A 19,905-nucleotide genomic window follows, 5' to 3' on the forward strand; every position below is an offset into this window, starting at 1 on the left:
TGATAGTTCATGGCTTTCGTCTTTTCTGAGTAAAGTATTAAGAACTAATAGAGAAAAAATGAATAAATAAAAAAATGAATAAAAATCTGACTGTTTTCATGAATATGCGATATTTTCTTTGAATTTGATAGTGGAGGGAATATAATTTGTTTCTAGGAATATCTTAAAAGTTCTTGCCTTTTGGACGTTTTCTTGATCATTTCTGTCTGCAAAAGAAAAGGCGATCTGGTCAATTATTGAATTCAATTCATTCATATTGAAAGGATAAGTAATGCCTTCGTTTAAATATAAAATTCTTACCTTATCATCCAGATAAAAGGATTCGACAATGTTGTTGAATAGTGCATCAATGGCAAATGGATCAATTGCGCTCCAAATGCTAACCAACTGGTGAATTTGACGATTTGACAAAATCGGCAATTTTAAATAAGCCTTGAACCTCAATAAACTTTGTAGTTTAGTTCTAAAAACTTCTTGAATGCTACCATCTATATTTCCAAAAAAGGAAACTGCATCATCCAAATTATTGAACATTTGAGACAAAAGCTCATTTTTTACACTTGGAAGATTGATTTCGCTGCTTTGTAGCTTACCAGAACTTCTAACCATATCAAACACAGATAGAATTCCAGCAAATGAGTTCTGAGTAGATAAAATATTAGCTAACTGTAAGGTATTCTCAGGTGCGTTATGCATAGCTACATCGCACTCAAAACTCTTTAAGAAATTTGCAAAACTGAAGAGGTCCATTGTCTTATGGGGAGTGCGCAAATTGCTAGAGCGAACCACTTCGATCGCACTATCAATTTGACCATTGTTGATCAAATATTCGACTTGTAGATCAAGGCCATTAGATCCCAAGGTATCTCTGTATTTATCGAAAAGTGCCAAAAATGATCCATAATCGCCAGTCCTTATAAATGACTTTAAGAGAACGTTCAAATCCAAAACAGGACATGATTTATTATACTCAATAATTTCTTGGTAACATTTTTCTTTAAACAATTGACCATATATGTATTTGATAGTTTCTTTACGTTCTGCTTGAACTGCAATGCCTCTGAATTTTTCAGGGAAGTTGATTCTATTAACAACTACTTCAATATTACCACAATTTTTAATGAAGTTCACCATTGATGAGTCTCTCATATTTGGTAGGATATATTTGATGGATTTCTCGTCAGTCAATAATAAGTTGGTTAATTCGGTTGAGGTTGCGTGGAATGCAAGGATGTTGGAGATGTATTTGCATTCATCTACTTCATCAATTGGTAATTGCTTTAAGATCTGTCTGCAAATATGTAGATCAGACATGTTATTTGATAATAAAGTCTTGTAAGTATCATAATCGAAACAATAGCCATCGTCCAATAGCTTTTTGTACTCTTTGATTCCTGTCGATGGAGATACTCTAATCATTGACCCTAAGGATAGTGGGTAGGACTTGTCCCAATCACCAGGATGAGAGAAGTAGTTGATTAGGTTTTCAGGAGCATCAATTAATCTTAGTGCTTCGCATGTCGTTTCGCTGATATGGTTGGGATCAAAATTCAAATTCATGTAGTTTGTACATAAAGTTTGAAACTTTTCGATAACTCTCAACTTAAGTTGGGATAAGTGTTCATTATGCTCTACCAAAGGGAAAGTTTCGAAGTCAAGAAGTCTTGTAACTAAAATGGCGTGCAACTGTATTAGCTTGGCATAGTTAGAGTGAGTTTTTGGACAATTCCAAGAGTTTTCAAATATAGATAAAAAGCCTTGGAAATTAATTTTATTAGAGTCAACCAAGTGAAAGTTGCGGCAGGATTCTGTGAACAGATCCATTTCTGTGATCGCACTCTTCAAGCTTTGAGAAGCAAAATTATCTGCAATCGCATTAAAGAACATGAACACATCTTCAGGTTTCTCCGATTTTAGTAGTAGCTCACCTTGGTTTTGGATTAAACGTAATAGATAATCTTCTGGACATTTGACTTCTTTCAAGTAAGCAAAAATGAATGGGTAAATACCTGTTTCAAAAGTAAATCCCTTAACAATGGCCTCTTCCAGAAGTTTTAATACAATTTGGGTGTCTTTTAATTGCAGAGCAAAATCCATCAATGAGTTTAATACGGATTCTAGGCCCATAGGGTACAATAAGTATTCTGATAAGTTTTCCCTATTTTCCTTGAACACTCTCCTCATTGGGAACATATATTCGTAAACCTTCTTTGTTAGACCCCAGTCCTGAAAGCAATTAGCCAGCAGAGTCAAATAAAACTCATAAGAAAATTCTGGGACCCAGGACAATCTGTTGAATTTTGACCATAAAATGTGGGCTTTGTTGCAGTCGATCTTACTGACTGAAATTATAAAGGTGGACAGCATAGTAGAGATATTTTCAGCTGAACCATTTTCGGCTCTAATCTTAGAAATGAATGTTTCCAAGAACTTGGAAGCCAAGTTCAGTTCACCACATTCGACTAAGCCGGAAACAAACATTGAGTATACTTTGTATTGATCTTCACGGATTGACATGTCAGTTGGGTCGTCAATCAACAACTGCCTGTAGTCTTCGTATAGTTTCTTGATCGAGTCCAAATCGTTATTCAGGCGTGCGTAAGATAAACACGAAATGTAATAAAAGGAGTCCTTCTTGTAGTTTGGTAATATATTGATGTACTGTTGCAAAGCGGATAATTGAATGAAGGATGGGTACAAGTTTGTCGATAGCAAACAGTAGTTTATGACGTCGTTAGATAGGTTCATGTCCTTTGCAGCCATTATTGTCTGTAGCAGTTCACTACCGATCTTGTAGAAGTCGATACCGTTTCCATTTTTGTTCTTGAAGGCCACTATAGAGCTCTTGAATAACGTCTCTAGCACTATGTTGTAAATCTCTAAATTTGGCTTAATTCTATTAGTGATGATGTCCTGGTAGCAACTCAAGAGCTCGAAGACCTTGTTGTCTATATCAAGATCGTCCATTTCTCTGCGTGCCAAAGAGATCAGCACTTTTGTGAGGACTTCGCGGTCCTGGATGGCGATGCCGTTGCGCTTCAGGGACTTATAGAGGGCGTTTATGATGTTGTAATTGCCCTTTACGAAGTGTTTGTTGATCTGGTCTATGTGTGTGCTCAGGTAAGTCTGTGGGTTCAAGTCATCGTCGGTGTCCTTCTCCCAGTTGTATTCCTTCTCCAGCTCCAGCAGGTCTGCGGTTTGCAGTGCCTCCGCTGGTGTGAAGTGGGCCGCTGAGGCGCGGCTCTCGATGTTAGTGGCATTGCTAATGAATCTCTTCTGCACGAACTGAGTCTTGCTGTTGTCGTTCCTCTTGCACAGACCCACCATGCGCTTGTTCTTGCTCTTGTGCTTGCGCCCGCCGAGAGTGAGGTCTGTACCGTCGCCGGTGGCCACATTAGCCGTCACGGCGCTCGCAGCGTTCACAGCGTTGGAGTCGTCGTGGTCGTGGTGCAGCGCCAGCACACACTCGAGGTTGTTGAAGTTGTTGTTCGCGACCACCGCGGGGTGCAGCGCAGTGGACGCACCGACTTCCTCCGGCACCACATGGTGCAGCACCTGCCTGTTCCGCATCTGCTGGTAGTAGTAGTACCCGTTGTCGAAGAAACTCGTCGACGACTGCGCAGCAGTCGCCGTCGAGTGGTGGTAGCCCTTGGCGTACAACTTGTACTTGAACGACTTGAACGCCATTGCTCTGTTATAAAGCTTGTGCTTGTGCTTGTGCTTGTGCTTGTGCTAATGCTAATGCTAATGCTTGTGCTCGTGCTTGTGGGTTTTGGCGGCTACGAGAAGTTGGGAGATCTGTGATTCGCAAGGCCTTATATACCCGGGGTGGCAGTCCCTGTCAAGGAAAAAAATTTTCCCGCCCTAGTACCTGCCGCAGGCGGGCGCAAAACACCACACAAAAGGTACAGCGTTCCCCTACGTCAATCCCGGGGCAAAGAAACCCTCCACTAACAAACCCCCGCACAGAACAAAAGACTGTGTCAAAGAGTACAGTGCCGAGACGAGTTACGACTGCACTTAGAAACCCCCGCGCGCGCAAAAAGCGTTTTGACTTCATCCCGACTACTCGGCAACCCGACTGCCCCCCTGGCGACTAAGAAATCGAGAAAGAAAAGACGCTGAATAAACACTGCGGGGGGGGGGAGCCGGGAGGGCCGGAAGGGCCGGGGGCGCCGGTGGGTTCTCTGATATGATTGGTTCGTTTTAAGTGTTACAACGTGATTATTGTGAGTACGTTGTGAGTGAGGTTTGGATGGGAGGGATAATGGGCTTCGCAAAGCGTAGGGTGATGATATATAGGGTTCTGTAGTTACAATTGGTGACTGGGCTTGGGAGGGATAAGAAGTTACAAATGAATGTAGAGAAGGTAATTACATAAAGATGAGTACTGGTGACTTTCTGAGCAAAGGGATTGATCTGGTGCAGAAGGCGATTGAGTATGATACTGCTACGCAGTACGAGGAGGCGTACACAGCGTACTACAACGGGCTGGACTATCTGATGTTGGCGCTGAAGTATGAGAAGAACCCGAAGTCGAAGGAGCTGATCCGGGCGAAGTTCACGGAGTACTTGCAGCGGGCGGAGCAACTGAAGCAGCACTTGGATGAGGAGCAGGAGGCGAAGAAAAAGGAGTCGACCTCGGTTGGTGCTGGCTCTGGCTCTGGCTCTGGCTCTGGGAAAGACGATGAGGATACAGAGGACGGTAAGAAGCTGCGAGGCGCGCTGTCGGGTGCGATACTGTCGGAGAAGCCCAATGTTAAGTGGGAGGACGTGGCGGGTCTGGAAGGTGCGAAGGAGGCGTTGAAGGAGGCCGTGATCCTGCCGGTGAAGTTCCCACACTTGTTTAAAGGTAACAGGAAACCCACATCTGGTATCCTCCTGTATGGGCCTCCGGGTACTGGTAAGTCCTACTTGGCGAAGGCAGTGGCCACAGAGGCCAACTCCACGTTCTTCAGCGTCAGTTCGAGTGATCTGGTGTCCAAGTGGATGGGTGAGTCCGAGAAGCTCGTGAAACAGCTGTTTACAATGGCCAGGGAGAACAAACCCTCGATCATATTTATCGATGAAGTCGATGCATTGACAGGGCAACGTGGTGAAGGGGAAAGTGAGGCCTCGAGAAGAATTAAAACGGAGTTACTGGTCCAAATGAACGGTGTCGGAAACGATTCGCATGGTGTCCTGGTCCTTGGTGCAACGAATATACCTTGGCAATTGGATAGCGCTATCAGAAGAAGATTTGAAAGAAGAATATACATTCCATTGCCGGACGTAGCCGCAAGAACCAAGATGTTTGAGATCAACGTGGGTGAGACTCCATGTTCTCTAACCAAGGAGGATTACAGAAACCTCGGGCAAATGACAGATGGTTACTCTGGTAGTGATATTGCCGTTGCTGTTAAAGACGCTCTGATGGAACCGATAAGAAAAATCCAGGGAGCTACACATTTTAGGGACATATCAGATGACCCTGACCATAGGAAGTTAACTCCTTGTTCTCCTGGGGATGAAGGTGCAATTGAGATGAGTTGGACTGATATTGAGGCTGACGAACTAGAAGAACCAGTATTAACTATAAAGGACTTCTTGAAGGCTATCAAGAACACTAGGCCAACCGTTAATGAAGAAGATTTGAAGAAACAAGAAGACTTCACCAAGGACTTCGGTCAAGAAGGTAATTGAACTTTGTTTCAAATTTAATTGTTTAATGAGACTCACTTGCATATTTAGATCTTTATTCTGCATACTTAATTAGAAACGTTATGTTTTTAGATGAATGGTAGAGCTACTTTGTAATAGTTAATACTGAACTGTGCTATGTCTGCGTATTACAGCATATCTACATCACATATAACCTAAACATAAATTTCTCGTTGCTAATAACATTTCATTAAAAGTATATACTAATGCTTTCATAACAATATAAAAACCACATCATTTGTAAACAGCGGTGTTATTTTCGCTATCTGTCACCTTAGCACTCTCGATCTTAACCTTGACAATAACAGTGTTATCACCTAGAATGAAAACCTCAGCGTCTGGATTAGTCTTCAGAAGTAATTGCTTGTAGAATTTAGATTCCTCAGTAGCTGGATTAACAATCTTTGCATGGCCTTTGATATTAGCACTCATTTGATTCAATTCAGCCTGATTTAGTTCATGCAATAGGTTAAGCAGTTTGCTTGGATGTGAGTTTGGAATTGCACCGCCCCCCGTACCGGAAGCAGGATTCAGCTGTGTAGAAGCAGGATCAGGTGTTGGGGTCTGTGATAAACTAGCTTTCCTCACAGATAAATTATTTGCTGTAATCCAATCATGAAACAAAAGTGAAACGGGAGGATTAGCAACCATATTATGGTATTTCTCGGAATCCTTGTTGGTAGCAAAAATTATGTAATCATTCTTGTCATTCTCTTGATCAAAGGTTTTATCTCTTGGAATATATGAATAGTTCATCAACGATACAGATGGAACACAATCCTTAGAACATGTACCAACATGTACATACTTGGAAGTTTTGATTAAGTGAATCAAATGTCCTGGAAATTTTTCAGTACAAGGCATTCTTGTTGTGTTGTATGCAACCGATTAGATATTTATAATAGACACTGATTCGATTAACAGAAGATAATAGTTTGAAATGCAAGTACTATAGAATATTGTGAAGAGATACAACATATGCATTGTCTTAAGTCTTTAAGGGTTCATTATATAATTTTTGTTAACTTCCATAGTAAGTTTCGTAGATTAGTGATATCATTTTCGATGATAATGGTGTATTAGTTATTATTGTCATTAAATATGTATTAGCATTAGGTTTTGGAAAATAAAAACATATTAATCATTAGAATAGTATGCGCAAATACTATATTTTGGTAGGCAGCTTTCTTTTTGGACCACGACTGCGTGATTTATTTGGATGACTTAGAGATTGTGTAGTATGCGGTTCTTTTTTACTTAACAAGTCTCCAGTTGTTGCAGCTCTAGGTGGTAAATGACCAATATGCTTGCTCCCAATTTGGCCTGATGTATTAGCTCGTTTGAGAACGGATTCCAACTTATTGTTAATGCTCTCCGGCTCTGAGTCTGAAATCTCAGATTCCTCACCATTGTCCTTTTGTACATTTTCTGTCGTGGAGTTTTTATTCTTCATAGATTCCAGCTTCTTAAGTGCTTCAGGCATAGAGACTTTCCGTTGAGGAACTGGGGGTCCTTTTTTATTCAGTTTAGGAAGCATGTCAATTGACTCCTTGCTTTGGGCAACAGATTTCTTATTCTCAGTGTTCTTGGATAAATTTTGAGCTTTCAATAAGGCTTCCGGAATAGATGGCTTACGCTTAGATACAGGCGGTGGAGTTCTTTTGTTTAGGACTATCTTTTGAAACTCTGGCTCAATTTGTTTACCATCCCCCCCTTTTCCTGTCTTGTCGACCTTTTCTAACTCGATATCCTTCAATTTTATATCCTTCTTTGGCGGAACTACAGGCTTTTTCTTTTCAGCTTTTGTTGTGAGTCCTCCAGACAAATGGTAATTGCCTTCATTACTCGGTTTTTCACTCAAGGAGGATCTGGAGTTCTCTTCTGAGCTCAATACCGAAACTATAAAACCGTCTTTTTTGGGCGAATTCAATTTAAAATGCTTTTCCTCTATAGTTTTCATCTTCGATGGCGATTGAGGCGGTGATTTCAGTTGGACTGATTCCAAGAAATCGACATTCCTTGTTGGTTTTAGTTCAGGTCCTTTGTCTTGATCTTTATAATTACTGGTAGTTAGTTTGTTATCTTCAAGTGATTTCAAAAATGTCTTCTTTTCTGGTAATGGAGGTTTTGATTTATTTTTATCTGATATTGATGACATTTCTTTGATCTTGTTTGAACTATTCACATTATCTGAAACCACATCAAGTTTTTTTGCCGTTATATCGTCCTTATACCTTCTTCTAGGTAGTAACGGAGGAGCAGATGTTGTACTCTTTACAACATTCTCAGAGCTAGCACGATTCCTGGAAGGCAATGGTGGAGCTTCATCTTCACTCTCTTCTCTTACTATTACTGGTTCATTGTGAAATATAGGTTTAGAGTGCCTATCGGGGATGATATGGCGAACCGGCTCAATATGGCGATGATGTCTCTCGGATAGATGCTGTTGTTGCTGTTCCATTTTGATTTTCTGCAATAATTTATAGTCTTCTTCTGAGACAAGAAATTTCCTATCGTCTTCTTTATCCAATCCAATTACTCCAACTGGCTTCTTCGAACCAAAACTCTTCTCATAATTAAACGCCGATTTATAAACTAAATTACCATCAAGTGTATCATCGTTTTCTATTGGGGTGGTACTCAAATGCTGCGGTTTCTTCTTCACAATTGGAGGTTTATTGATCTTCCCGTCAAGATCCTCAACCCGCTTTAAAAACTCTTCAACTTCGGCATCTTTGGTCATCTCTGTACAATTCCAATAGCTTTCAAATCAATTACAGCACTTTCACCTGACAAATACAAAAATCTATTTCAATACTATGCTATATTGTTCATATTTATCATTTCTATTTTAACTATTTTTTAAATGGCAATGGATGCAGATCAAAATAAAGAAGTGTGATCACTCACAGAAAATTGAGTGGGCTATCTCAAAGCAAAAAGATATTATGTATTCGCCTATTATTAATGTACAAGGTATGTGGAATGATTGTTATATTCTATATATGCTTTGTGCAGTTTGCACTCTAACGTAATTTAATTGACCTTCTTCTGGTGCTCAAGTAGGCTTGGAAACCACAGAACACAAAGAACACCAAGTAAACTAACGCAGCAAGATACACCGTCTTTGCAACACTACAATAATAAAAACAACCAAGTAGATAATCCATTTTCAAGATATTGATTTCGGTTATTCATATGGCATGATTAAAAAAACAGTTAGTAAAGCATTCTCCTTGATGTGTCAAATGGCAGAAAAGGAAACTTTGAAGATATTGTAAAAGATAGTTCAACATACGCTGGCCCGTCCTCGGGATCGTTAATAGATCCCACAAAGGATTCATGATTTGTGTTAAACAAATGTGCTATTACCGATAGTATCACCACCCCAAAAGCGGATAATATTGTACAAAACCAAGCTTTACCACTCTATTTATAACTTTCCAAATTGCCTATATTAAAAACATAAGCCTTTCGAATTTCTCAATTGTTAGTATTACAGGATTCCATGAATAGGTAGATCATATTCTTCAAAGTTAACATACAGATACAACTGGATTCATTTCTTCTAACCTGTTTCAGTTTTGCGTTATTAATACAATTGCCTTCAAACCTTTAGCGACAATATTAACCCGGACTATAACTAAGGCAAGCTTTTAACTATATAATAGTGGCAGATCTGCTCTTTTACATTATATACTTCGCTATGTGACGTATTACCTGGTCTTGAAGTTGCTATCGAACACTCCCTCGCTTCATTTGCAGGGGAACACATCGAAAGATTAGGCTGTTAGTTGCTTAAATGCCGGGTAATGCGGTGCTTGAAGATTCTCTAATGTGACCGCGTCTTTCGTCTCGAAATATCAACAAATTACAATGGTCTCTTGGCCCAGTTGGTTAAGGCACCGTGCTAATAACGCGGGGATCAGCGGTTCGATCCCGCTAGAGACCATTTATTTTTGTCTTTTGGTCTTTTGTTGTTGAATTCTGTTAGACAACCAGGTAAGTGGGAAATTGAATGATAGACAACGGTCTGTACCTTTCTCTGTCTTTTTATTTTTTTTTCAATTATGCCATAGCAGTATTATCAATGCCCTGATATTTGCTTCAAGAGATATGAGATTTACTAATATACAATGCTAATCAAAATTTACTAATATTACAAACCATCAAATTTGGTAATACCATGAGATAAGTTATTCTCATTCTTTTTAAACTTCTTATTCTTTTTATCCTTCACTTTTAGTGATCTTTTCTTGGGAGGCTCTTCTTCATCAGAAGTAGGTTGATCAAGTTCTTTCCACAGTTCTTCACGATCGTCGTGATTGTCGTCATCATTGCTGTTATTTTCGCCCTCACTACCTTCTATATCACCAGGAAGATCACTACCAGTACATTCTTCCAGGTCACTGTCAGATTTAGAGCTGGCATCAGATTCAACTTCCGATTCTGAACCAGATCCTAACTCCGAGTCGGAATCGGAATCTTCAGATGAGGACAAACCGGCTTCTGAGTCGTCATTTATATCTGAGTCTGAGTCTGAGTCCGAATTTTCTTCCTTTGGTACTTCCCAAATTTTCAGCTTATCCATACCGCCTGAAACAAGTCTGTATTCGAAATCGAGATCTAGCATACCTACTTCATCAAGTCCACTGTGCTTTCTAATTTCAACAATTTTACCACGCTTAGTGTCAACCTTATACAGTAAACCGTTGGAACAACCACACCAAACACAGTTATCGTCTTGGAGAGTTGATATCACGGTATCGATACTCTCACCCTTTGCAATCTTCACTCTCGTCAGTTGATCTTCCAAGTCGTTCTTCTTAGGTTTCCAAACAGTCAGTGTCCCTTCACCCATACCACATACTAAAGTATCACCCTCAATTGGATCCACAAATGCACCACACAAAATTTCGTCCTCTTGGTCATCGCTACACATGATATTAGAGAGCTCTTCCTCGGTTTGGTTCCCACTGTTCTTCTTCGGTTGCTTCATCTTGGGCTCTCTAGTGTCCCAGTAGGCCAGCGTAGTTTGACCCAAGGAGATATATTTGTAGACCGACCTCTTGCAGAATTGGAATATGTCGTTGATGGCATCTCCCCCGTGGATCTTGGTCAGAGTGTTCTTCGTAGTCAGATCATTACTGTCCAGCACCACGATGGTGCCAACTTCATCACCCATCACCAGGAAATCATGGGTAGCCGACTTCACCAGCTTCGTGACTTTAGAGCCACCATCCAGCGTCACCTTCTTGACCACTTTCCCGCTATGCGTGTCCGCCTTCTTGAGAACGTTGTCCGCACCAATAGTGTAGACATGCTTACCGTCGTGGTCAATGGCCAACGCACGCACACTGCCTTTGTGCCTCTTGGTCCTCCACAACAACGTCACCCCACTGGGCAGAACAGGATGCTTGTCCGCGGCGTCCACATCCACCACAGTCCACAGCGTCTGCTTCTTCTCCTCAACCTTCACAGCCTCCTGCACTTTCCTCGCCTCCCGCAACTTCTCAGTCAGCAGCTCAGCATCATACCGATGGCACAGCACATGGCCCGTAGCCAGCGCACTCACCACCATAGGCTCCTCGGGGTGACACACAAACTGGAACAACGGCTCCGCATACCGAAACTCAATCACAGGCAACTCATCAGACTGCACAACACTCGTCTTCTTCTTCCCCATCTCTTTACCCTGTATACAATCCACAACACAACTCAAAAGTTAGACCCTCCTTGCCTTAACATAGTAGCGATGAGCTCATATAATAATTTTTCACTTTTTTTCACTTTTTCCCGCTGCTTCTTTGGATGTGCAGGAAAATTGAAAAAATATTGGGAATCAGCGATGAGATAACATTATACGTACCGCACCTTGTGATATAAACGTATAACACTACCAAAATACTCCGAATTATCGCAGCATACGAATTGTCCTCTTTGTAGTCCGTATTGAGTGAGGTGTATGGGTTTCACCATTTTTTACGGGCTTTTTCAGGCTTTTGTCCCTCTAGTCTCTTTTTGCCTGATTTCGAGTGCTGCGTGTGTACAAATCGTGAGATCTGGCGATCTTTTTCCTTTATTTTAGGAGTGTTTATAACTCTCAGCGGTTGCTATTCCCCCCCATTGCAGAACCAGGGTGTAGAGGAAGACAAGATTTTCAATTATCTCGAAAAGGTACAGGGCGTAAGGTTTGTCTTTTGTTTTTTTTTGAGAGGAAAATGAAGAATTTGCTCTGGCCCAAGAACAGGAAGTCTAAGAAAGCCAGTGCCGGCGGAGCCGGCACGGGCTCTGACGCAGGCACTGATGCGTCCTCGTCGCTTCGGAGTACTAGCTCGCTGTCCGTGAATAAGCTCACGCACAGCAGCTCGCATGGCGCGTCGCTGGATAACTACATCGCGCAGGCTAAGCGCGGGAGCCGGAGCTCGCGATCCAGCCAGAACTTGCTCGCGTCGAACAAGAGCAAACGGATGAGCTCCGCCAACATGCGCAACATCACTAACCCTGAGAACACAATGTCCAGCGGCAACGAACAGGCGCACGGCTCTGGAAAGCTCGGCTACGGCGCCCTGGGGAAGCTGAAGGGATCGGCCTCGCGGTCCCAGGTGTCGCTCCACTCCATGCGACAGGACAGCGCCGGCTCCACGCATCAGCATAGCAAGGAGGAAGCCGGCTCGATCCTCTCCGATGACGTGACAAGCATAGACTCCAGGAGATCACAACATCTGTCCACCTTGGACTCATCAGGGAAAATACCCGATCACGTGAACGTAAACAGTAGCAGAACCTTCAGCAAGTCAAGAGAGTCCCTGCAATCCATCTCGGGCAAGTCGTCCACTTCGCCGCAGCCTACGCACACACTCCTGCACGGGGCTTCAGATGACAACAGGAACACGCTCGCGTCAATTGACTCGAACATAACCGAAACAACGATTATCAGCGACGGCGGCCCCGATAACGTAAACTTAACGTTTGAAAACTACGACGAAACGGTGCTGAAAGTGGGCTGGCTGAACAAATCACAAGGTCAAGTCACAGTACCGTTGAGTTCTACGCATTCTACCAGCGGAGTCACTACAACAGCTGCCGATTATCAACCCAGAAATAGAGAGAGCAGAATATATGAGACTAACACACTAGATAGCTCTGATGATATGAGCGGGAAGACTGTGACAACTCTGCCTGACTCACAGATAACAATACCTGATTATAGAGTATTTAGAGCTCAATTGAAAGGTTCATTACTGACTTTATACAAGAGCTCTTTGGGGTCCCATGTGAAATGCTTTGATCCCAGCTTAAAGTCTCTTGAGAGCGATTTGACTACAAAAGAAAGTAATAGACAATCTGTGATTCCTTCAAAAAGTAAGCAGAAAAGTAGTACTAAAAATGATGTCATACCGAAATCAGTCACATTAAAACATCTAAGCGTTACGGGACCTCATCCTGATCTCAAAGTTGATAAGCATGGAATTGTTATCGGCGGAACTGTAGAGGCCATATGTCATGATATATTATTCACAACAAAACCCATTCATTTATTGCACAAGAAACACTCAAAGATCTCCAACAATAATTCAGATGATGACGTCGAAGTCCAAAAAAGTCTTGTTAATTTCCTAATTATTTTACCGATGCTGGATCATTTTATCAAATTTATTATAACGTTCAATCAATTTGGTCTAACTTTTACAAAACACAAGTCTAAGATTAGTTCCACATCATCACAATACGTTCGAATCACAGAAGTTGTAGATACTCAAATAAGCAACAGGTTAGTCCTGGTCATAAGAACTATACTAGAATTCACTCCAGCCTATTTACTCGATGACAATATCTTCCAGTCCATTATAACTCTTATCGATACAATTTCGTTACACAACGATGCAATTTGTAATCAAATAAAGATCGATGTGGCCACTCGTTGTAACGAGTTGAATAAACTGACCAAGTTCAGTAAGACTAACATTAACAATAAAGATGGATTTCTTCCTATGGAAAGTTTGGTTGACGTTAATAGATTCATGGAACTAGATCCTTCCAAATTTGCAGAGGAAGTACACTCGATCAACCTGGAATTCAACAAAGTTTGGGCCCCTAGAAAGGATTTTTCTCTGCTCTATGACTCCAAATTCAACAACAAAAATATATTATCATTGAGCCCTCTAATTTTCAATAACAAGGATAATGTACATTTTCTGGGCAGACTCCTAGTTACACACTTATTCTCAACTAACCATAGGAGTAAGGAGCAATGCAGAAAAACTGCAGAAGTTTTGAACAGATGGGTGCTTCTTGGTTGCAAATTCGAGCAATTAGGCGACATGGTATCGTGGTTGGCAATTGCAACTGTGATTTGCTCCATTCCAATTCTGAGACTAGGCGCCATATGGAAATATATGCCCGAATCAACTGTTAAAATCATTTTAAATGATTGGGTACCTACAATTGTTCAGTTAGACAGGAGACAGATATCATCTAAATCCACAGGAAGCGTTTTTATTTTGGCGCCACCCAATTTAGATGATCCCAACATTAAGAATAATATTGTTTCATATTTTGGTGATCTTATCATTCATGCCGATGATCTTCCCAACGATGTTAAGATTAAATATCTAGCTAAGAAAATAAACAGGACAAAAAATGCTTTCCATAAATGGCAATCTCGTGTCGATAAAGATAATAGTACTGGACAAGCCGCCACATTTAAGTCAATTGATCCTAACTCTTCTATGGTTTATGATTTCTGGAATTTCCATATCCATCAACCTCCTATGAATATTAATGATATTATGAAACAGAGTATCAAATGTGAACCGGCCTTGGTAAACCAAAGTGTTTATTCCAGTATTGGGCTTAAAAGAAGCTCTTTAATGACCGGTAGCTATTTGCCAACTCTTTTCAATAACTTCCTCAATTCATACTCAATATTTCCGAAGGAGGTTTTGATCGGTGCAGCTGGTGTTTTAGCGGATACAAACATAAGCAGACAATCAATGCTTGCGGCAAAGGAGCTTAAAATCAGTGAACCTATATCTCAAGTGGTTCCAGGATCCTTAAACTATGAGCACAGGTATAGCCAAATCACAGGTTTGGACAACATTGATGGCCCTGTAAAGAAAGAAATTGCTGGGAAACCTCTCAACAAGCACCATCTTCTGAAATCTATCCGAGATGCTTTCAATGTTGATTTGGATGTCTTTCATGTAGGCGATGATCTTGTTTTCAAATCAATTACAACTAACCAGGGTAAATCAAGACCATCAAGCATCGTTATTGACACGCCAAAGAGGTTCTCACAATATTCTACCTCTAACAGTAGTCCTTCTACACCAAAACTCAATAGGGAATCCACTACCATTGTTAGATTAAGCAAAGGATTCGAGAATTTGGATTTGTTTGATAATGTGGGCAACTTATCGGATAGCCTAAAGGAGCTAAACATTGATGTTGCTTTAAAGTCAGCCAGTATCGAGAGAATATATGACTTATTGGTCCTAACTGTCTCAGCTTTTTCTAGACTTGTTGACTCTGTTGATCTTACAAAATACTATAAGGGCAGGAGATCTTTTGATAACAATACAAATGACTTATCTGACATAGGCCTATTAGACTTTGCCTATATTAAAATCAACATGGATAATGCGGCTTATACGGAAACCTTTTTCAATACCTATAAGAGCTTCACTACAACAGTCAATGTGTTAGAAGGTTTGGCTAGAAGATTCATTGGCGCCAAGAGTTGTGCTCTATCCATCGAGAAAATTATTGGTAATGAAAATCTGGATTCACTTAAGGACGAAACTTTAAAGTCAAAGTTGTCTCAATTAAATGCAAAGAAATTCCCTCTATGGGATTTGAATGTGAATAAAAATGAGACTGTAAACTTAGGATTTCTAGCTAAAGTTCAAATTGGAGCCATGGAGGCTATCTATTATTTAGTTAAACATCATTATAATGATTTTACGGATGATATGAACTGCCACACAACAATGCTAGATATTGTTAAGATTATAGAGGAGGAAATAACAGTTGAGTGGGAACATCGCTTGAAAACATCAAAAGAGAATAACTTATTCGATAATGTTGCACATCAGGAGCTCGAGAATTTAATCAAAAGATTAAGAGAACTATTCAATATTTTGAAATCCACATATAGAAAGCAACTATACAAACCTCTGAACATCTCCAAAACCGAAAGAAACTCGTCAAACTTATCAGAACAGTTCAAAACCCTTCCTTACGAAGATTATATAGCATTTTTGTCGGAGGGCGAAGGCGACAAGCTATATTTGAATTTCAAGAACATGAATTATGATGACTATGATTCTATTCATGCATGGGTAAATGACATAAACAATATCGTAACTTCCAGATTTGCTGCAGTCACTAGAATGGAGTGGTTTCAACTCTACCAACAACTCGATCTGCTATCAAATGCTAGTCTTACTTCTTTCTTCCAATATCCGTTAAGCGCTAAATCCTTTTCAACAATCAACACTGGAAATCCTCTTTTGAATGAAGTTGAAATAACTGATGTTTTTGAATGGATTTCAACATTAAATACCAAAACATCAGATGTGAATGAACTATTTATTGATAAAATTCCATCCTCAATAAAAGTTTTAATCGAAATGCATAACAGTCTCAAGTCATTTTTTGTTTCTGAGCTAGCGAATGTTAGTGCAAGTTTGGAAGAAAGGAAAAAAGTGTATTGTACCATCCTACAACTTCTCAACTATGTTCGTTGGAAAAATTCATCATTGAATTTATTTGAAGGCGAAATTGATAATGAAAACATAATCTCACCGCATATCCCCTCATTCATTGAAACCACATTATGTAGAGCAATTGTTTCCCCTGAGTCTAGATTTAACGAGTTGCTTTGGAAGCATGCCCATTATACCTTATCAACATCTGATGACAAATACTCTTTGAAGTCAATTTCAAATATCTTGGACGACTTAAATGTCTCACATATTCGAGCATTTTTGGAAATCGATAATGTCTATACTGCTAAACCTCAAAATTTATGCCCTTGCCCAGGCTGGTTTATAACAAGATTACTTGAAATTTCACAGTTTGTTCCAAATATGAGCATATCCAATACAAAACTAGTTAACTTTGATAAGAGGAGATTTGTTTGCAACATAATCTATAACATATTGGAAATCCTCCCAAAAGATATTGAGTTAGCTACAACGGCAGAATCACATAGAATGCTGTTTACCAAATTATTAGGCGATAATGCCGAGCTAAGGGAAAAGTTACGTTCAAAGGCACTGGAAGATGCCAAAGAAGAAGGTTACCAAAATACAGGTATATTCAATAATATTCTGGTAGATGAGGTCGATAAAATTCGTAGGGAACATAAGAAGAAGGAATCTTTGACATTACAGGAAGCTGAAAATCAAAGATCTCTGAACTTGCAGAAAAACTACGCAATAAACAAGCATGATTCACTACTACTGACAAGTAGTACCTCTAATGTTTCTGCAAATTCTGCACATTTACTCCGTAATAAAAGAAGCTCCACTGCATCTTTAGCATCAAGAAGTTCTGTGATCTCAGGAACCAGTCATTCGGGAGTAGGCCGAAAAATTGGAGGCTTTTTCAGGAGACCATTTTCGATTAGTGGTTTCAATAGTACTGGGCAAGGAATACCACCAAATGGAGTTCAAGATAAGTTCATTTCACCTGATAATCTACCACATCTTGAATCAAATATATTACAGGATTATAAACCTGCATTGACAATAAAAACTTTTGAGATCAAATCTATTGTTGACATAATCAACCATAATAAAGTATCTTCTTACGCTCATGCTTTTCGTATAGTTATGCAGGACGGTAGCGAGCATATGGTTCAAGCTGTATCATCAGAAGAGGCCTTAGAATGGATTAGATTGATTAAGATTTCTAAGAGATATTCTTTCCATTCGAAAAAATATAGCGGCCAGACCCGTAATAAGATTTTTGGTGTACCATTAGAGGATTTATGTGTTAGAGAAAACACCTTAATCCCATCTATCGTGGTAAAATTGCTCGAGGAAATTGAATTGCGAGGACTGGATGAAGTAGGCCTTTATAGAGTACCAGGTTCGGTTGGAAGTATTAATGCCTTGAAGAATGCTTTTGATGAGGAAGGTGCTACAAATAATACTTTCACGCTTGAAGACGATAGATGGTTTGAAATTAATGCTATAGCAGGCTGTTTCAAGATGTATTTGCGTGAATTACCTGATTCATTATTTACCAATAATATGTTTGGCGATTTCACGAAAGTTGCACTACAGTATAAGACGTCAGCTATCGATTTCGAAGCTTATAAGGCTGAAATTAAAAGATTGCTCAGTCTTCTACCTCCATGCTATTATGCCACATTGGAACGGATTGTAATTCACTTGAACAAAGTTCATAGGCATTTGATGAATAATAGAATGGATGCATCCAACTTATCTATCGTTTTTGCCATGAGTTTTATAGACCAGGATGATTTGAGCAGTAGTATGGGTCCAACATTAGGTGCAGTTCAAAGCATATTACAGAAATTCATCACTAACCCTGAAGATTATTTTTGAGTTTACTAGTTTAACTATAACTTCAAAATTCTACTACCATATCCTTTTTGAAAGTCTATTTCTGTTCACTTTTGCATTTTTTTCTATAATATAATTAACATCCCTTTCCATCATATATTAATATTAAGCAATAACAGTAATCGTAATAATAGTAATAGTAATAATAATAATAATAATAATAATAATAATAATAATAATAATTAATATTGGATTCTTAAGTTAATTATTCTTTCTGCATGAATAAAATCTAATCTACACTAAAATTGTGAAACTATTTACAGTATTATAATCAAGGTTTATATGTTCCAGACAGTCTGTCCACTTAGCGCTTAATGATTTTTATTTAGTTGCTTCCTTGAGACAATTTTTATGCGCTGATTCTCCCTTAGTTTTTTGGAAAGCTCTTGCATTTCCATTTCTTTTTCCTGCATTTTTTGTTTCCGTTCCGCTTGAGCTCTTGCATTAGCCATATTTTCTCTGAAAGTGTCCATTATACCCTTGTTGGCTTGTGCTGGGTCGAGTGGGCGTTGTACAACATCAGCTATATTTAGCTTCCGTCTAACCCATTTGTTTCTTAAAAATAAAGTTTGTAAAACTGAGAATGAACCATTGACTGCGAAGTAAAGCACTACAGCAGAAGACAGGTTCATTGTTGCTGGGATGGAAAGTAATGGCATAATTGTAAAAAACTTCTTCATCGTTGGTGAAAATTGTTGAGCACCAGTTTCACCACCCAATCTAGTGAAGGAGATCAACACTGCTGCAGTGATTACTTGTAAACCTAAGTATGGATCTGCTTGTGTTAAGTCATTGAACCACAGAATACCTTGATCTTGAAACCCTTGTACCGGGAAATTCGCCATATGTCTTATACCATTAAAAAACCCAATTGCCATAGGTATCTGAACCATCGGAGCTGCCAACCATCTGTTCTTGATCCCATTATCGGCTAAAAGCTTCTTTCTCTTCATAGCTACCTTTTGTCCCTCAGTCATATCAGTGGTACCCATTAATTGCTTGTTGATCTTGTCTAATTCCGGTTTGATCCTGGAGTTTCTAGCGATAGTATCGGAAGACTTCACATACAAGGGAACGAGCGCCAAACGCACCAACAATGTCACTGTGATAATTGTACCCCACCATGGTAATCCCGAATATGCATGTACATATTCCAAAGCATGTTGCACCAAGTCACTCGGCCAATACCACGTCTGAGCCAATCCGATGCTCTCCAAATAACCGACATGCGTAGATAGCTCTCCCACGGTCCCAACGGTCTGTGTAACAGCATCAGCAGCAGTGGCTCCAAGTTCATCAACAGCTGGCAGTTGTGTAGTAATTTCTGAAATAGGCTTGCCATTGCTCGACATGTACCTAGGCATCATCACCCTCCATGAAGGCGTCACTGGCGTAAGCCTGCCAGGTGCTCTGGCTGCTACTCTAAGCGTCGAAGTCCTCGCCAAGGACCTTAGTCCCGTAATTCCCAGCATCGTTTCCGCGTTATCAATGCTTGTTCTGGAGGTCCCTACTTCAAGAAACAGCTAGAGTTACCCTTTGACTTAATGCTTTCCTTTTAAATCTGATTTCTTGTCTCGATGCGATGCTGAGCAATCGTGAGACGAGA

General features: G+C 40.0%; 8 protein-coding genes and 1 non-coding gene across 9 annotated transcripts; 3 read left to right on the forward strand and 6 right to left on the reverse strand.

Moving 5' to 3' along the window:
• Nucleotides 1-96: 96 nt before the first annotated feature.
• RPM2 (ribonuclease P) lies at nt 97-3,687 on the reverse strand (the record flags this gene model as incomplete). Its single annotated transcript, XM_447528.1, has 1 exon — nt 97-3,687. The coding sequence occupies one exon, from the start codon at nt 3,685-3,687 to the stop codon at nt 97-99; it is 3,591 nt and encodes a 1,196-aa protein (XP_447528.1).
• A 696-nt stretch (nt 3,688-4,383) lies between these two features.
• VPS4 (AAA family ATPase VPS4) lies at nt 4,384-5,682 on the forward strand (the record flags this gene model as incomplete). Its single annotated transcript, XM_447529.1, has 1 exon — nt 4,384-5,682. The coding sequence occupies one exon, from the start codon at nt 4,384-4,386 to the stop codon at nt 5,680-5,682; it is 1,299 nt and encodes a 432-aa protein (XP_447529.1).
• A 252-nt stretch (nt 5,683-5,934) lies between these two features.
• On the reverse strand, nt 5,935-6,564 carry GVI51_I06215 (pyridoxal 5'-phosphate synthase; the record flags this gene model as incomplete). Its single annotated transcript, XM_447530.1, has 1 exon — nt 5,935-6,564. One exon carries the CDS (start codon nt 6,562-6,564, stop codon nt 5,935-5,937), a length of 630 nt encoding a protein of 209 aa, XP_447530.1.
• A 301-nt stretch (nt 6,565-6,865) lies between these two features.
• Nucleotides 6,866-8,443, reverse strand: BSP1 (Bsp1p; the record flags this gene model as incomplete). The annotated part of the gene is made up of 1 exon (XM_447531.1): nt 6,866-8,443. One exon carries the CDS (start codon nt 8,441-8,443, stop codon nt 6,866-6,868), a length of 1,578 nt encoding a protein of 525 aa, XP_447531.1.
• Nucleotides 8,444-8,726: 283 nt separating this feature from the next.
• Nucleotides 8,727-9,263, reverse strand: GVI51_I06259 (uncharacterized protein; the record flags this gene model as incomplete). The annotated part of the gene is made up of 3 exons (XM_002999514.1): nt 8,727-8,835; nt 8,999-9,129; nt 9,246-9,263. The coding sequence occupies 3 exons, from the start codon at nt 9,261-9,263 to the stop codon at nt 8,727-8,729; spliced, it is 258 nt and encodes an 85-aa protein (XP_002999560.1).
• A 315-nt stretch (nt 9,264-9,578) lies between these two features.
• On the forward strand, nt 9,579-9,652 carry tI(AAU)2. The gene has a single exon. It is a non-coding gene; the product is annotated as a tRNA-Ile (tRNA).
• A 207-nt stretch (nt 9,653-9,859) lies between these two features.
• On the reverse strand, nt 9,860-11,386 carry JIP5 (Jip5p; the record flags this gene model as incomplete). Its single annotated transcript, XM_447532.1, has 1 exon — nt 9,860-11,386. The coding sequence occupies one exon, from the start codon at nt 11,384-11,386 to the stop codon at nt 9,860-9,862; it is 1,527 nt and encodes a 508-aa protein (XP_447532.1).
• Nucleotides 11,387-11,921: 535 nt separating this feature from the next.
• Nucleotides 11,922-18,281, forward strand: BEM2 (GTPase-activating protein BEM2; the record flags this gene model as incomplete). The annotated part of the gene is made up of 1 exon (XM_447533.1): nt 11,922-18,281. One exon carries the CDS (start codon nt 11,922-11,924, stop codon nt 18,279-18,281), a length of 6,360 nt encoding a protein of 2,119 aa, XP_447533.1.
• A 329-nt stretch (nt 18,282-18,610) lies between these two features.
• Nucleotides 18,611-19,771, reverse strand: OXA1 (membrane insertase OXA1; the record flags this gene model as incomplete). The annotated part of the gene is made up of 1 exon (XM_447534.1): nt 18,611-19,771. The coding sequence occupies one exon, from the start codon at nt 19,769-19,771 to the stop codon at nt 18,611-18,613; it is 1,161 nt and encodes a 386-aa protein (XP_447534.1).
• Between the last annotated feature and the right edge of the window lie 134 nt (nt 19,772-19,905).

Source organism: Nakaseomyces glabratus, chromosome I, assembly GCF_010111755.1.
Source record: "Nakaseomyces glabratus chromosome I, complete sequence".
Lineage (NCBI taxonomy): Eukaryota > Fungi > Ascomycota > Saccharomycetes > Saccharomycetales > Saccharomycetaceae > Nakaseomyces > Nakaseomyces glabratus.